The sequence below is a fragment of the Pogonomyrmex barbatus genome, unplaced genomic scaffold (assembly GCF_055798465.1).
Source record: "Pogonomyrmex barbatus isolate J1 unplaced genomic scaffold, ASM5579846v1 scaffold10, whole genome shotgun sequence".
NCBI lineage: Eukaryota > Metazoa > Arthropoda > Insecta > Hymenoptera > Formicidae > Pogonomyrmex > Pogonomyrmex barbatus.
The window spans coordinates 2024732-2042137 of record NW_028297099.1 but is presented as its reverse complement, the minus strand read 5'-3'; the positions used below and the strand labels follow the sequence as shown (position 1 = coordinate 2042137).

At 34.0% G+C, this 17406-nt stretch overlaps 4 protein-coding genes across 10 annotated transcripts in view; 2 read left to right on the top strand and 2 right to left on the bottom strand.

Moving 5' to 3' along the window:
- Window positions 1-1095: 1095 nt before the first annotated feature.
- LOC105422996 (uncharacterized) lies at window positions 1096-2869 on the top strand. Of its 2 annotated transcripts, none has more exons than XM_011632614.3 (3): window positions 1096-1300; window positions 1504-1639; window positions 1882-2869. In XM_011632614.3, exons 2-3 carry the CDS (start codon window positions 1637-1639, stop codon window positions 2377-2379), a joined length of 501 nt encoding a protein of 166 aa, XP_011630916.2. In that variant the 5' UTR covers window positions 1096-1300; window positions 1504-1636; the 3' UTR covers window positions 2380-2869. The 2 variants fall into 2 exon arrangements, with proteins under 2 accessions (XP_011630916.2, XP_011630917.2); XM_011632615.3 differs by having other exon boundaries at window positions 1498-1639.
- LOC105422994 (exosome complex component RRP43) lies at window positions 2853-4732 on the bottom strand. The gene is made up of 7 exons (XM_011632611.3): window positions 4502-4732; window positions 4269-4305; window positions 4021-4158; window positions 3536-3830; window positions 3326-3446; window positions 3135-3241; window positions 2853-3018 (listed from the first exon to the last, which is right to left on the bottom strand). The coding sequence occupies exons 1-7, from the start codon at window positions 4516-4518 to the stop codon at window positions 2885-2887; spliced, it is 849 nt and encodes a 282-aa protein (XP_011630913.2). The 5' UTR covers window positions 4519-4732; the 3' UTR covers window positions 2853-2884.
- A 273-nt stretch (window positions 4733-5005) lies between these two features.
- On the top strand, window positions 5006-10908 carry LOC105422995 (uncharacterized). Its single transcript, XM_011632612.3, has 4 exons — window positions 5006-5906; window positions 5994-6140; window positions 6213-6302; window positions 6455-10908. The coding sequence occupies exons 1-4, from the start codon at window positions 5769-5771 to the stop codon at window positions 9185-9187; spliced, it is 3108 nt and encodes a 1035-aa protein (XP_011630914.2). The 5' UTR covers window positions 5006-5768; the 3' UTR covers window positions 9188-10908.
- Window positions 10704-17406, bottom strand: part of Synd (protein kinase C and casein kinase substrate in neurons protein Synd) — a 50474-nt gene continuing 43771 nt past the window's right edge. For 5 of the 6 annotated variants that reach the window (XM_089085486.1, XM_089085489.1, XM_011632607.3 and 2 more), the window contains 6 exons: window positions 16236-16462; window positions 15778-15898; window positions 14535-14645; window positions 12710-12873; window positions 12452-12612; window positions 10704-12273 (listed from right to left, as the gene is read on the bottom strand). In XM_089085486.1, the coding sequence (XP_088941612.1) occupies window positions 12161-12273; window positions 12452-12612; window positions 12710-12873; window positions 14535-14645; window positions 15778-15898; window positions 16236-16462 (897 nt within the window). In that variant the 3' untranslated portion in view covers window positions 10704-12160. The remainder of the gene's footprint in view (window positions 12274-12451; window positions 12613-12709; window positions 12874-14534; window positions 14646-15777; window positions 15899-16235; window positions 16463-17406) is intronic. The other variant, XM_089085490.1, reaches the window with a different exon arrangement.

Here is a 17406-nt window from a genome sequence, read left to right as displayed (position 1 = left end):
AGCAATTAACATTTGTTACATACAATACAATGTTCGTTAATTTTTCATTACGTTCTAGATGTTTAAAATATGTTCTGAAAATAAAATATAAAAAATTATAACACAAGATTTGTCGATTAGAATATATAAATTTATAAATTTAATTATCTTTTGGCAGGATTTCATCCACCTCGTCTCACACACACACACACACACACACACACACACACACACACACACACACACATTATTGCAACTAAAAATTATATTATTTATATAATTATAAATATTATTTAGAAATTCACATAAGTTATTATTTCTTTCATTACAAAGGAATTTTTGTACTACATTTGTATTATTCAAGTATTTTTATATTATTTTTTTAAAATATCTGCGTTTTAAGTACATATAATCATATATGATTGTTTTGTGTTAGAATAGCGCGGGTGTATTTTGACCCAATTTTCATTGGCTACTCAGCAGAGAAAACAGATCAGTGATTTTTCAATATGATTGGTCCTTGCCTTTCTTCGTGAATGTATCTTCGTAATTTTCGATAAATTGAAATTTATTGCTTGTATTCTCTATTCTTGTTGTTTCTTGTGCATAGATATTATCATTTAATATTTATTCTTATTCCTAATATTTTCTCCTTTATGCATAGGACCTGAAATTACATTTTTTGCCAATATAAATATTTAAAGAATTTGTACAATATGCGTATTTTTTTATATCAAAAATTAACGATATTTTTTCATTCGTATGAATATACAAAACATGATAATATTAAACATATTTTAACATAAAAACTAAATATTTGTTCATAAATGACTCTGTTATTTATTTAACCTAATTGAACAATGGTCCTGTTTAAAAAACACAACATTACGGTAGAATAATTTGTAATTGGTCTAAATTCATGGATCTAACAGTAAAGACCAATAATCATTAATCCTTCGCTGATCGTTTTTTTTCTGCTAAAAATCTTTGATATGATTGGTTTTTGTCCATAGTTCCTTATGGATCTAAATGTATAAACCAATCATATTGAAGAATCTTATACAGTTGCAAAACTACTTTTTCTACTGAAAGCAATCAATCTATTCTATCGTAATAATCTGTCTTTTTTTTACTGAATTTGCTACCGTTTATTTTTCTCCTTTTCTTTAACAAAAGATAAACGATACAAGAAATTTAACTATAAAGAAGTAAAAAGAATTGATCCAAGATTGTGAGAATTTTTGAAGACTTGAGAACTTTCTATAATTAACTTCAAAAATTTTTTATCATACAATAAATGAAACATTAATCTTACAAAGCGGTAATTTAATATTTATTTCTGTTAAACGATTTAAACTTATAATTTCTTGCTCTTCTTTAGATCATTCTAATGTTTATATCTCTTTTCGAATATTCTGTTGTCAAGGGGTTTTTATATTGTTTGCTGTATGAATCAGCATCGTCGATTTCGGAATAACACATATCGATCAAACGAGTCCTTTCACTAAACAATGATAGTTACAGATGTTGAGGTGAGACGGTGAGGATAGTGTGGCAGTCTCAGCAGTGTAGGGATAAGTAGTCCCAGAAATACTCAAGGAGTGGAAAGCTAGCTCTTCATTTATAAGATTAACAGAAGACAAATTATAGATAAATCATGGTAATTGATTTTTGATTTAACAAAGTTGTAGCATATTTATCCTTTTTATTATAATTCTTTATCCTTGTTATTTTAAATCAGTGAACTTTTATGAGAATTATATTTTCTATTTTTCTGAAATTATCAAAATTATTTAAATTCTGATATTTCATAAAGCTGTGTCAAATGACAAATGACATACATATATATCTATGTATTATTTTTGATAGTTTTTATAAAAATTTCAATTATCTTTTATATAGGCATGTACATCAAAGACAGCTGCTGGTGGCAGAAGGAACTTGCGAAAAGTCGATTTAAATAAAGTGGAAGAATCTCAAGTAAAAGAGGCATTTGATTTATTTGATCCAGATGGCACTGGAAAAATTTCTTCCAACAAACTTAAACTAGTTTTTAGAGCCTTGGGATATGATTTATCATTACAAGAGATAAGGAAACTCGTAGCAGAATTTACACCAGACTTTCCTAATGAGATATCGTATGAAGATTGCTTAAAAATAATGTCTGTGAAAACGGTGAATCAAGGAATCAAAGAAGAAATATTACAGGCTTTTCGTCTTTTCGACGATAACAATACAGGGAAAATATCTTTTGAAAATTTGAAGAGAGTTGCCACAGAATTAGGAGAAAATGTCACTGATGCTGTTCTACAAGATATGATTGATCAGGTGGATGATGATGGTGATGGCGAGATATCGCTGGAAGAGTTTTCAAAAATCTATCAACATATGTCATGTTGACTTCACCTTAAATTAAAATCATATCTGTGTTAAGAGTAAATCTATTAACATATGTCGTCTTAACTTTATATTGAATTAAAATTATACCAGATATCTTTAAAAATTAATAATTGTATCGTATTTATATATATATTTATATTTATACTAAATGGGAGACTAATAATTTTAGCACATTTTTTGATATATTTTTCACAGTGGTATCTGTTTGAATGTATGGTTAGTGTACAAAGATAAATAATATTAATTATATAATATATATTATCGCTAGCCTTAGATCTACTCTTTTCAGTTGCATCTTTTATATTTTCCTAGATTTTTATCTTTTTACTTTTTCCTCATGCAAAATAGAAACATTATTTTATCTCAAATTTATAATACAACTAGAAACTATATATATGATAAGGATTTTTGTGATAATTTTTAATGTCTCATAGTTTTGTATATCTAGTGTATAAAAAATACGATAGACAATATATAAATTATTACTTTATTTTTTAAGAAGTATTTACGCATTTATCTCCACATCATTTACATTCAATGTTGAGATGGCAGCATCGATTACTGATCTAACTAACTTAGCTCTTATCTTTGCCATTTCTAATCCTTTGGAAAGCAAATTTTCAGATATTGGAATTCCACCTGTATTTAATTTAATATATTATTATATATAATAAAATAACGAATCATGCAGATTCCATTGAGATATAATACTTTACAGATTATTGCATCACAATTCGTAAATATAAAATACACACCAGGTTTATGTACAAAACAAATTTTTTCTTCATCATCCATCACAATAGAAAATCTTCCTGACGATAAGTCTTCCTCATCATCTGTAGGATCAGCTATTAATAATTGTCTATAAACACAAATATTAATTAGAAAATCACACATCTATACATACATACATTCAAAATATCTCTATTATTAAATTGAAACCAACTTTTCAAAAACTGCAAACGATACGGAAACTGGGAACGTTCTTACGATAAACGATTTTTTGTTTTTTGGATGTACAACAGTTACTTCTGTTTCCTTATTATAATTTACTTTGGGTAGGACCACTGCAAAATAAATTTTTTCTTGAAGTACAGAAAGGGAATTGGAAATTGTTACGTGTTTTCAAACAGTAATGTAAGGACGCATAACTTACATGTTTTGAGAGCAGCGATCATTGCCCCAGTACAAGCATCTATAACCGAGCCATTATAATTAAGACATAGAATATCACAGTATAAAACCCATACTAATTTACCCTTGCAGATACAAAGGTCCCTCAAATCAAGCGCTGCTGAATTATTCAAAATAATATCTATCAATTTAGAAAGTACTTGTGCTTGTTCGCTTGGTGGGCCTGGACGAAATTTTGAGGAGCACAAAGGAGATAATTCCACGTTTGGTACTATGTAACCATGATCTGGAGTATCTGCTTTTGGTGTTGCTAATTCCTAAAATAACAATTTTAATTGTTATTTCATTGTTGTAATAAAATAATTATAATTAAATTCAAATATTTTTTTATTAATATAAATACTATAACCAATTATTTAAAGAAAAGAGAATTTTAAATTTAAATAATATATAAGCATTTGGAAATATAAAAATGTATACAAATTTACATAAAAGTTATATACTTACAGCTTTAATACCACACACTGCAGTTGTATCACCTAACTTGAATATCGCTGAACTGTCTGCCTGAACAATTGAAGAGACGTTTATGCTCACTGGTCGAAATGATAAGAATTTTCTACCATCCGGTCGAGTGTCTTGTTCCTGTAAATAGCAAATTCCTTTTTCTTTAGAAAATTTCAAAATATTCTCCTATTTATGATATATATATATATATATATATATATATATATATATATATATATAATACTCACGAGATGGTCATGCAAATATTTCACAGGATGAATTGTTCTGCAAATATTTAAAAAAAATAAAGTCCTTAAAACGAAAATTTATAATTCAAAATTTATAATTCTCGCAATTTTAGAAACTAATTAGAGATCTCTTAAAACTTTGGCAAAAGAATGTTTTTTTACATTTTTACAGAAATAAGATAATGGTTTTTACTTATTGTATATTTATTTTTATTTGAAATATAAGCACATACTTGTATTGTAAATCCATTTGTGTTATATATTTCAATGTTTTTATTCTAAATAAACTCTTTCTCAATCTTAAACTGCGTAACTTGGAATTTCATAAACACAGAAAGACTGGATCATTCATAAGCAAGTCAGATGTAAAAGACCACAACAAAATATGTTACACTCTAACGTCTGCAGTTTGTACAAAGTGAGATAGGTTATATACGCGTGTGTTAAAGAAAAGAAGAATGAGAATGAGTGCAAGAGTGCAATTACTGTGAACAAACCATAAGTTTGATCCTTTCAGTTGAAGAGAATAGATCTCAGTTATCTCTCATTCTATTTTTGGCAAGATAATAGACTATCTCCTGATTAAGGATGCATCTGTATTAGGTTTGTTGCTCCCTAATATTTTTTTGTCTATCTAAAGTGAAAAGGATATATATATATATACACATCATTGGAAAAAAAGAACGAGAAATATGAGTGCAGAAAGTGCAAGCAATGTGATTAAATCTTATCAACAGAATTTGGTGGTTAGAGATGATAAAAAAAATTCTATTGCTAGATGTCATAAGTTGTCCATTTCTATAATATATATTAATCTTGATTAACTTATTTTTTTATCTTTTTAATTCTTAGTCTGAGAATTAAAAAGATAAAACAAAAATTAAATCAAAGTTAAAAGTCTTTGAATAAATCAATATAATTGAAGCAGTAATTATTTACATAAGAATTTAAGAGATATTTATTCATGACATTAAGATCGATCTAGAGGTGAGATGAGGGACGCCTTGAAATTGGCGGATAAGATTGTAGTTCGCAATGGCAGCCATCTTGAATGCCTGGCTTCTGTGCGCGCCCTCCCCACCATCCATGTTATTCATCCGCCTGATTCTTTATGTATTCCCTGATTACGGCGCGAATTTACGCGATTACATCGCATCGAGTGCGCCATATTTTCATCCCGCGCGCCATGGTGGCCTGATCCCGCCGTTTCAGCGATTGTTTCGTTCTGTGAGTCGAGTGACGAGTTTCAGAATTTTATTGAACGTGAGAAGACACCGGCTTGGGAATCGCGCGTCGCTTTCGGCGTCGAGATACGAGACTCGCGCGCAACTCAAGTCTCAGAAAGACGTGGAGGACAAAACGAAAGACTGAAAGGTTATTAATGGCGATGTTCGGGAATCCGCCGCGACACGTCCAGAGCTGTATCTAGGAACGCGGTGAGGAATATCGAGTTCACTTGTTTTCCCGTATTTCGCCGTGTTTTGCGGTCTCGTCGACGCGATGTCGAGCAGATACGGGCCGCCAAACATGGCCGAGCGCTGCCGCATTTGTTTGATCGACCACGGTTGCATGACGAGTCTGAATAATGAGCGCGTAGAAGCCAAGCTCAAGGATCTGACCAAGTGTACCTGCATCGACGTGAGTCTCTTTTGTATCTCGTCAATTCTCCGAGTCGACAGCTATTTGTTTCGAATGTTTATCTCATCTCTCTCTGTCTCTCCGTAGATCAAGCTTGAGGATAATCTGCCTGGTGTTGTATGTCATATATGCTTGTATAAACTGAATATGTGGACTGAATTCAAAGAACGTTTCATACAATCCAACAAAGTTCTTCTGGAACAGCTTGAGGCATCAGAAGTATGTGATGATACTGTAAGTAATTTCAATATTCCTTTTTCATATCAATCATTTGCTTTAGCATAATATCTTTTATTTTCACTTCAGGTAAGAGATACTTCCAAGGATGAAAATCAAGTATCAACAATTATAAAAAGGAAACATGGTGGTGAGAATGCCAGTTCAGATGTTGAGCAGGTACATCTATAAATTTTCTAATTATTAATTTTTATATTTTCTTAATATTGCTCATTTCTGATTAATTATGTATTTAGTATCGTACTTCATTCGTAATTATTTACTTGCTATATTTAAAAATTATTTATAAAATATTCCGACTACCATTTCAGAAAAAATCAAGACTCAATATTCCAGATGTTCCAAATGTCACTTGTAACAGCACAGGTCGGGTTATATTAGATACGATATCTCTTTTGTCAGACAATGATGATTTAGATTCATCTAAAAAGGATGCAAGAAACAGCGATAATAATACGGAAAATAAAATACATTTGGAACCAATGAGAGCTAGATTACTACCCGCGAGACGTGGCAGAAATATTGAACGGAGAAAGGCATCTACAAAGCGTTGGGTGGAGAGAAAGAAGGCTCTTTTGGCTGCAACGGGAGAGGCAGTATCTGATACCGACTCTATAGCTTCCGACGACGTGCAATTGTCGCCTGTGCAAAAGGCACGAGCAAAGACCAATGCTGATAAGGAAACAGAGAAGCAGAAGAAGATCGCAAAAGTGCTGAAAAATCTAGAGATGAATCTCACGGAGAAGTACATCGGATATCGCGATCTCGATACGGATTCTGATGCGCGCCGAACGAGACTGAGCAGAGAATTGCACATGCAAAGTTCGCCACAAAGTAACAAGAATTCGTTGTTGAATCAGATCAATAAAAGAACTAGATCCTCTCTAGAAAGCTCTATAGAAACGGAGAATGCTTCCGTTTCGGCTAATGTGACAGACAAGACAAAAAAACTTGAAACGCAACTTGATGATGAAAATTTCGTGCCTCATTCGTTGAAATCCGAACTGGTAATCGGTGATACCACATATACTGTAACGACAACATTGAGTCTTGTGAATCCATTACAGATTGACAAAGAGAATTTAAATAATTCAAAGGATTCGTCGAAGAGTCTCGACGATAGCAATCGTGAGAAGAATACTGATATCATCGATGCGGTTCAGTTGCGTAGAGTAAATCCTGCACCCACCAAGACAAGCAGCAAGCCCATTAACAAATTCGTCGAAAGATGTTTAAATATTGAAGTAGAGGGAAATGAATTGAGCGTTCTAAAACGCGTACAATACGAATTGGCGGATTTCGTCGAGAAGGAAATGAAGCAAAAATTATTAAATACGAGCGACAGCGTTGCAAAATCCTGTAAAATAGACAGCGTCAGTACAAGTACTTGTCAAAAATTGGACCATAAGTTGAAAGAGATAATAGAACTGGCTATAAAAAAGAATATCGATCCCGATATAATTGCAAAAATGAACACGAGCAGTCAGGAATCTACAAGATTTTCGCCGTCATTAGTGAAATCTGTTAAGAATATGCCCAAGTATCAGCCAAAGGTCGTGATAGAACGTCTAGATATAGCAAAGGAGAGTAAGCATTATAATATTAATAACGCTGTCACGCCGAGGGAGATTACGCAAACTATGTCTACTACAAAGAGTAAACTTGCTGGTCCATTTAGCGCGATTAGTCGTAAACGTCAGAGTATACCTCCGTCAAGATATGGTGAATATAACACCTTCGGATTGGATTCGGAGTTCTCTGACGATACATCAGACGATTCATTCGTTCTAAAGACACCCAAAGTAACCAAATCGAAAATGCCAGGAACTTCAACAGCAAAACAGTCGACAGGAACGAACAATCGACTCGTCAAGGAAAATAAGGTCGAACAGAAACCTGATTATGAAGAGGCTATCAGAATAGAAGGTGCCATAGCTGAAAACCATATATGTGGCGTGTGCGGGCTTACGTTCCATACTCGCAAGGAAGTCGAGGCACATGTTCGCACTCATAAGATGGCACCGGGCATCACTGTCACTCAGATCGTGCTGCAAGATGAGAAACCAATGCAGCTGCCAAAGAAACCAGGACGGCCAAGCAAGCAAAAGATGATGCGTTGCAAAAGGTGCCATGAGATAGTAGAGGCACGTTTCGTTAAAGCGCACATATGCAAGTTACTATCTCACAAGTGCTACGTCTGCGATTCCGTGTTCCGCACGAAGAACCTTCTTGCGAAGCATTTGGAAAGCCACGAGCATTCCGAGTTCAACATAGTAAACGCGATCGAAAAGAAGAAAGTTAACAACAATGACTCGTTGCTGAAAATCATGTCGGTTGCGTCCGCATCACCGCAGAAGGATCAAGCCCAGGAAACTGAGACCACGCCGAAAACGCAGACCATTCAAATTGAAAAAAACGACATCCAGTCCGATAAGATAACCAGCACGGGTGTGAAGTTGGACAGCACTGAAAATATAGTAAGCCTGAGTAAGCCCAAGGAAACATACACCTGTTTCGTGTGCGATAAAATTTTCACAGACGAGGAGGTGCTGAAGGATCACTTGCAAAAGCATTGCGATGATTTGAGTGAAGGGGAAAATAGTAATAGCAAAGAACAGTATCAATGCGCTATTTGTGGTAATACTTTGGAATCGGATCAAGCGTTGGAAGAGCACGTCGGCAAACACTTGTTCGACGATGAAGATGACAATCCTAATTTAATTAGTATCGACCAAGACAAGGAGAAAAAATCGAGTGAAGTCGAGGCATATCAATGTGGCCAGTGCTCGGAAACATTTAATTCGGAGATGTTATTGGAAGTGCACATGCAGGCACACGAGGAGGAGGTTGCGATAGCAGAATGGGAGAAGCAAGAAATGAAGGTCTATCAATATCAGTGTATGCTTTGCGATGCATTGCTTAATACAGAAGAGGAATTGGCGAAACATTTGGATGTGCATAACGCAAATACATATATATGCCAGTTATGCGACAAACCGTTCCGCACGCTACATGATCTACAAGAACACGTCGCAACTCATTGATGTATAGATTCTATCGTCAATGGTTTAAATATAAACAATAAATATTAAAAAATATCTTTGGATTGATAATGATGTGCAGAGCAAAATTTCTGTTTATCTTTACGATTGTTGCGAAGTCTGTCAGAACAATGGAAATGTAAAAATTAATTTTTTTATACCAAATGTATAAAAAGCCATATATTTGGTTATGCAGAATTTGTCAATTCTAATTTTTCCTTATTTTGTAGGAGATTTATATGCAAATAATATAATTTATAAAATAATATGCCGTAATATGCAATATTAATTAAGACTTTAAAATTAATTTTTTTTTTTAATAGATTCTTTTATGTTTATTATAACACAGGCAATGTCGGAAAGATTCTATGTTTATTTTAATTCAAGATTAAATTAAACTTTTTTTAGTTAAAAAGTTTTGCAAAGTTGATAATCTAAAACGTACAGCCTGTTTGTATTTTAAAATATCTATTTTTTATGTAATTATTTTACAGAAAAAATATTTATTCTAAAATCTATATTCTAGAAAGATATTTCTTCATTCTTATACATATAAAATATAAAAAAAGGAAAGGGGAATCAATCATATAAAGAAAAATGACTTATGTTAGCGTCACCTTACTCGATGCATCTTACGGAGTTGTCTTTATATTTTTAAGCTTGTATCAATAACACATTGATGTAAATATATTTACACACAAAACATGTAAGCTGCCCACATTATGAAATTTCGTAATCCAAAATTTAGGCCAGTTAAAATGAATCAATTCCGATTGCAAGATTAAGTTTTTCATAAGCTTACTAGACTTTCTTTAATGAGTTTACTCATTTGCCGAGAACCTAAAAAAAAAAAATATTTTGTTCCAAGTATTTAATTTATAATGATTGCTCTGATTAAAGAAATGATTTATTTTCGATAAGTATCTATTTAAGATGTGTATCTATACATTTATTGTATGTTATTGTATACTTGATACTTTATTGAAATTTAGTTATATATATATATATATGACTTAGATACATAAATAAGTGTAAATGTTACAATATATTTTATGTAAAGAATATACTTTAATTGAATACTGCGTAATTATAAATATGTGTAATAATCCCAAGATGCAGTATAAATAATTTACATTAAAGCATTCTAAGAAATAATTGTTTAAGAAATCTCAATTTTATTTGCTGTAAAATAGAAAAATTCACTTGTAATTTTCACTTATAATTTTATTAATTTATGACATTTCAATATGGTTCATTTAAATGTTTTTGATTTAAAATATAGATATACATTTTTCTCCAATAAGAGATATTTTTGTTCTTTTATATAATAAAATGTCATCAATATAGCAGAAATGGATAAAATGTAGAAGTCATTTATTAAACGTACATAATAAATTTTATACACATAAGCTCTCATAGTTCATATATATTTAACAATTTTATGGAACTGTAAACATACCTTATAAAAGGTAATTCGAAGGATTAATTAAATGAGTGATTGTAAAAAAATCAGTCAGGCTCAATTGTTAAAGTTACTATATATTCTATATATTTACATAAATACTGTGTACATAGACACAATGTATTCGCAAGGAATACTTTGTATGTTTTTTTTCAATGTCTATATTATAATTGAATATCTCTATGACTTTGCAGCTAACTCATTAAATGTTTTACAAAACGAATGAATTTTCTTGTGTATGAAAATAAAGATGTTAGCTACATATTAACTTTACATGAGTTATACCAAGTAACTCTCTAGAGTTTCAGATACTTACATTTAGTTTCAGAAAAACTTATTTCATTCGATATATGTAATGGTATTTGGTAGATATTACATACTAAAAATAACGGTGTGTATGTGTGTTATGTATGTATGTATGTTATACATGCATATATATATATATATATATATATATATATATATATATATATATATATGCATGTATAACATCTTTTATCTATTTTCTTTTCACACAATATAATTAATTCTCTCCGAAATATGAGTATATTCTTTTAAATGAAGACAGAAAAATGAAAAATTTTTCTTTTTCAAAGAAAGTTTTCTTATGTATATCGGATTATGTAGAAACAAGTTCTATATATGTATATGCCCATATTATATGTATATACGATAAGCCTTGAATGAAAATATTTTTTTGCAACAAATCATTAATAATTTATATTTCATCAAATTATTACTTTAATAAACAAAATAATTATCAATTTCTGGGTCCCCAAATCTTTTCCAAATTTCAATGTTTCTTCAAAGTGACATGTATTTTATGTTCACATACTTTAAATATACTGTAACACTTTAAATTCATTAAGTGACAATAATTTCACGTATTGCTAGATTCTTACATCTATTATGTACAATGACACCATTTATATAGACATTAGTTTTTAATAGTACTTCTTTTTTTTAATAACAATAAATTAAATAGAACTCTCATCGCGTCTCAACCAAAAGATTCTTTTTGTTACAACAATGAGTTACAACAATGAGTCATAAAATGTATAATATTCCAATATCCTAAACTTGTTATAAGCGCAGCATGCGCATGTAATTCATGTTTATCCACAAAAATTAACTAGTGAAGAATTTTGACTAACCTAGCTATCTAAAAACAAATTTTCATTCTGAATGACGGATATATCTTCGTGTAGGAAATCATTCATTTAAATCAGTCGCGAAGGAAAGATCTCGGAAAGGGAATCGCCATTTATACAATTCATAAATGCAGTTCATGCCTTAGAGGTATCGGATTTCAGAAACTTGTTGCAACCCGTTTCTTCTTTCAGATTCATTCATCTTAAGCCGCGTCCTGAAAGCGCATCGCGAAACTGAGGTTCCGCAAATCCTCCACTCGCGTAAATGACAGCGAAGAGAAACGAAATGCACAATTTTGTTCCTCACGGAGATTACATATTATTTAAGTAACTAACTTCTGGATTTGGCTTTGCATTAGTAATCTATTGCGACACCAAGCCTACATAATTCGCCGGATAGAGGCCCACTCTGCCGTCCTTCCTTCCTTTACACCATCCTTGCTCATCTTCATCTTCCAGTTTTTCAAATACATCTCCTAGAAGAAAAAAAATCAATGGAATTCGAATCAATATTAATCGACTGTCAAATCGCTCGAGTTATGTTAATTGCATAAATAATAAATTTGAATACTTATGTAACTTTTTAATCATGGAGTCGTTCAAATCAAATCGAGTGAATTCACGATTTTGTGGAAAATATTTTTCATACTCTACCTTGCTTGAAACTGAGCTCGTCTGCTTCGGCTCCCTCGTAATCGTACAATGCTCGCACGGGAACCCCTGGTTCTCCATTGTCGACCAGCGGTTCACCACCGTCTTCGTCCCATTCCTCTTCTTCGAACGGGTTCGACTCTTGCTTGGCGTTAGTACCGTTACTACAATTATCATATATGCATATTAGTAAAAATATTAATTTATTTTTTTTTTTTGCTACGAGAACAGAGAGAACTGTGGACTGACTGGTGGACTTACGTGATAGTTGAAGTCCTGTTAACGCTGTCGGTCTCGTTATTCTTTTCCGAGGACTGTTTGCCGGAACTTATGGTATCCGTTTTGCTATCTCCGTGATTGCCCTCCACCGATATTACTCGGCCAGCGGACTTAGATTTTGATTTGTTATTGACTGGTGGAAATTCCTATTTAAATGGGAGAGAACGAGAGTGTTAGATACGTCTCGATGAAATCTGTGTGAGTGCATACTGTAAATTTTGATGACGAAAATGCCATGCGTGCAACCAAGTGTATAACAATACGCGACATCCGCTCTGAATATTTTGCGCTTCGAATGACCATGCCATGTGCGATTTTGTTGAAGCTCATTTTTATGCGTGTATCATTATTGTCAGCCTTACATTTTGCGAGAAGGCTTGACAATGCAAGAAGTTGACATTTTTTTCATGAAGAAGATAGTGTCCATTCGAATTTTCATCCTTTAGGATAAATGTGCCAATTTAAAAAGAATGCGTATTTACAAAGCACAGTCAGACTCGAGATTACACTTTTTTAAATAAACGATTGTGACAATTGATGTATGATTTCTTGATAAACAGATTGGTTATGAATTGTTAAAGTAAGTGCCATTTTAATTCTGTATCGCAAATGTCATTACTGTTATTGCGTTATTCACAATATTTTAAATGAGATGTTTGTGCGTGAGAATAATAATTAGCTGATGTTTATATAATAATTTTATGGTACATCATGCAAGAAATTAAGATACAATCGCAACCGTCGCGTTTTCTTCAAAACTTGTCTTCAAAACGCAAATGTTTAATTTTTAACAGAATTATAATGTATTGATCGAGATATTCTTAAATGAGAGTTTACAATATACAAAGTTAAGAAGTTCCCAGCTGAAAGAAAGTACGACAGTTTTGGTACAATCTGATATTTCTCTTCCTTTCACATTAATTCCATATTAGTTCCATCATTTGATTTTCCACGATATGACTTTCGTAATTTTGAAATGTAAACATGCACATGATTTAACAATCATGGTTGCAGGCATGTACGATTTAAGTTATACTTTTTATATACATATATAAATATTTCTTAATAATAATTATCCATACCGTATACCATGAGCAGAGTAATAAGCAACTTGGAGGGAAATGATTTACAGACTTTTGAGGCTTGAAGAGCTTTCCTAAGCGCGAATTTTAAACCTAGCCAAGAGCAATTATATGTAAGATATGGTCATTTTCATTAGACAATATCGATCTCTATGCAATCTTTCGTTTCATGATAATATCGGATAAATCATGAATGCAATCTCCTTTTGTGATCTTTTCCTTCTTGTTTACTCTTCGCGTTTCTGTCACATTGCCTCTCCAGTTTGTAAATTCGTTCCTGCTGTACCTGCCGCAGGAGGCTGTCCGTGTTCACCTTTAGGCACAGATCTGTGCGATTACGTGCGAGCGCAAGAGCGGAGCGGATTACAGTTAATTCGGTTAAGACAGCTAAGAGTTAGAAGCTGAGAAAGGAAACCCATCCCTGGATGACCTCGCGGCCAGCTGGGACATATATCCGTTAAAAGCTGTCGCGTGCCAGCCTGACCGGTGCCGGCGATCTTTTTTCTCTTTCTGTCTCTTTCTCTCGATCGGTCGATCCGATCGAGACGACTCGTCGGCGTAGTCGGGATTTGGTAAGGCGGGCGGGTCTTGGATGCGCGACATTATGTGTTGAAAAAACGGTTAAAGTGAGATTGCGGATGGCGCGCTGTGTGTGTATGTGTGTGTGTGTGTGTGTGTGTGTGTATGTGTGTGTGTGCGCGTGTAACGTGTAAACAAAACTTTACATGCAGATCCTCGCCGACCGGGCGTTGATTGATGAGAGTGATGGAGCCTGCCGGGAGCGCCTCCTTCGACTTCGAGCCCTTCGTGATCTCGCGGAACTCCTCTGTATAGTCCTGCATAATAGCAACGTCCCAAAACAATCACATGCATGCATTCCGAAAATTTGTCAGGGGTTTTATCCCCCTCTCTCTCTCTTTGTCTCTTTCTTGCTTTACCGCCTTTTCAAATACTAAGACATTTCGGGAGCTTTTGATATATTTATCTTGAGTACTTTTGGATTGAAAAGAAAAGAGAGACCAGGCGAGAGAGGTGACGTGGCGTAAGGCTGGGCGTTACTCTCGCAACGAATTTAACCCTTGACAATGTGTTCCATACGGGACGTAACATCATTTGAACGAACAAATATTGCAATAACAAAACACAAATTGCTTTTGCGTAAGGTTTCCCGCAATTTCCGCGCAAGTTGGTTAAAGGAGAACTTGATAAAGAGGATCGGTAACATTGCAACCCGTAATCAGTATAAAAGGACGATCGATGAAACGTTATATTATATACAACGACCGCATGAATTTTAAAGCCATTCTTTTTCGGGGAAATAAAACATCGGAAAATATATCGCGCTTTTCGTATGATATACATATGAGATTACGGGTTAAAAAGCTTTGAAAACTGAGGAAGGCAAAACATTGTTGTAAGCAAGATACTTTCTCAGAGGCGAATATACAGAGGAAAGCGTAAATTTTTATTTCATATAACTACGGAGGAGATTAACGACGATAACGACGAGTGTGAGGGTTAAAAACGTTGGTTAAGAGTATTCCCGGTGTTTTAGAGATTTCAACTCGTTATTTTAGCACGGCAAGACATAATTCTCATCATCATCTATTTTCGCAAGGACCAACATTTTGCAATTTATTTGGACGCAATTTATGTCTATTTCAATAGAGCTGCATCTCCTCTCTAGATATCTCTATCTCTCATTCTTTTAACATTCTCGAAAAATCAACGAATATCATTGTACTACATCGAATCGAATGCTAGGAATGAAAAAAGGGTACGTTACGTCCAATGAGTAACAGTAAAATTATTGTAAAAAAAGGGGGAGGGAGCTATAGAGAGTAATATTCAGTCCACGCTACAGCTAATTTGTTGTCTAACAACAGATCTTCAACCACGAGCAGGGCTTTTACATGCGACAGTAGAGCGTTTCGTAGCGCGTTAGGCGACAAGCGTTAAGCGACTTACTTCGAACTGCGGCCAATTCATAGCCATATTGACGCCGTGATTGTTCGACCACCATTTGAGATCTTTCTCGTGGTCGGCATTATTTATCGTGTGATAAAACTCCTCGTATATCTGCGGAAGCCTGGAAACGGTAAAACACAATTTACAGCGACGACTAGTAATGACACGTGAAAGTTTCATATTCATCAAACGTGGGATAGACGCAGGGGGAGACGCGATTTCCAATTCCAGCTTTATTTGATCTCCGGACCATCGACCGTCGAAGCGAATCGAATCGGGAAAATTAATTAAGCGATGAAAATGAAAGTCTGTAATCACGTTGATTACAGACGCGGGATCACACGTTCCCGTTCATGCGCGCGGCCGACGCATCGATTTTTGCGGAGAGCGCGTCTTCGAAATTTCCGATTACGCAACGTTGCACAACGCGGCCGCGCGACAACAAGAAAGGGACTTACACTGGATCCTGCGATACGTTCAGACACTTGTGAATGCCGAAGAGGACGTCTTTGAAGAACTGCAGTCGCTGCGCCTCCATCTCCTGACACTTCTCGAACACTTGCGTCATGTCTTCCATGTACTTTGGATTGTACTGATTGATTTCCTGAAGTGCCGCCTCGTACTTCTCCTTCGCCTTTTGCACCTCCTCTTTCGTTTTCTGCACACGGTCCTGCATCTTCTTCACCTGTCGAACGAGACAAGAAAATACTTAGAAATCGTACTGAGAGCGTTCCTCTTCAATGTCGAGTTGAAGGTAAAGATCTTGGCCAGCACCAACGACATATAATCTAAGAGTTTAAGGACCTTAAAAAAACAGTATATGATGAGAATAATAATATATTCTAAAATTATTTCACGTGATTTTCTAAGTGTAATTTATAATTTTTAATAGCTAATTTATTTCTATTAATTCGCAAAATCTCTGAATAGATGTTGATCGAAGAGATACTTCAATAGGCGATCCCAATTCTTTACCTTCAACCTCATCCAGCTCATCGCCAAAAAGCTGACCGCGCTTTTTCGCAACGTTAAGCGTGGATGCCACCATTGAGAAAGGGGACAAGAAATATATGACAATTTTCGTACGTCAAAATGTGCGAAAAAGTACATAATTTATCTGGCTATTTGCTACACTACGTATTGTTTAATCTACTTAACGTTTGCTTCGTCATGCAACTACACGTAAATAATATACAAAATAACGGCCATCGCAATAGCGATCTAGCTTGCATTTCCAAAGTATCTTTACTAGAACTGAAGTCTGGTGCTATCTACAGCGGTTTTGAAATATTCTTCTTATTAAGATATAAAAAATATTACGATATAAAAAATTTTACGAATATTGAACGTGAAAACCTACAGAATTTGCAAGAGCCTCGGATCTTTTATTGGAGAGACTTTACTACAATGGAATTTATACGATTTTCATAGTACTTGAATTGGTCCTGATAACACGGTAATCTCGCCACTTTACATAATTCTATAATTACAGCGCTTGCTTTCCGACTCGCTCTACGGCGAAAACAAGATTGAGGTCGTACGGATGAAATTTATGTCATTATTCGTTTTTACCGGGAAAAAAGGGAAGAAACGAACGTCGAACGTTGCGCCGCGAGTGCTCTAAGAATT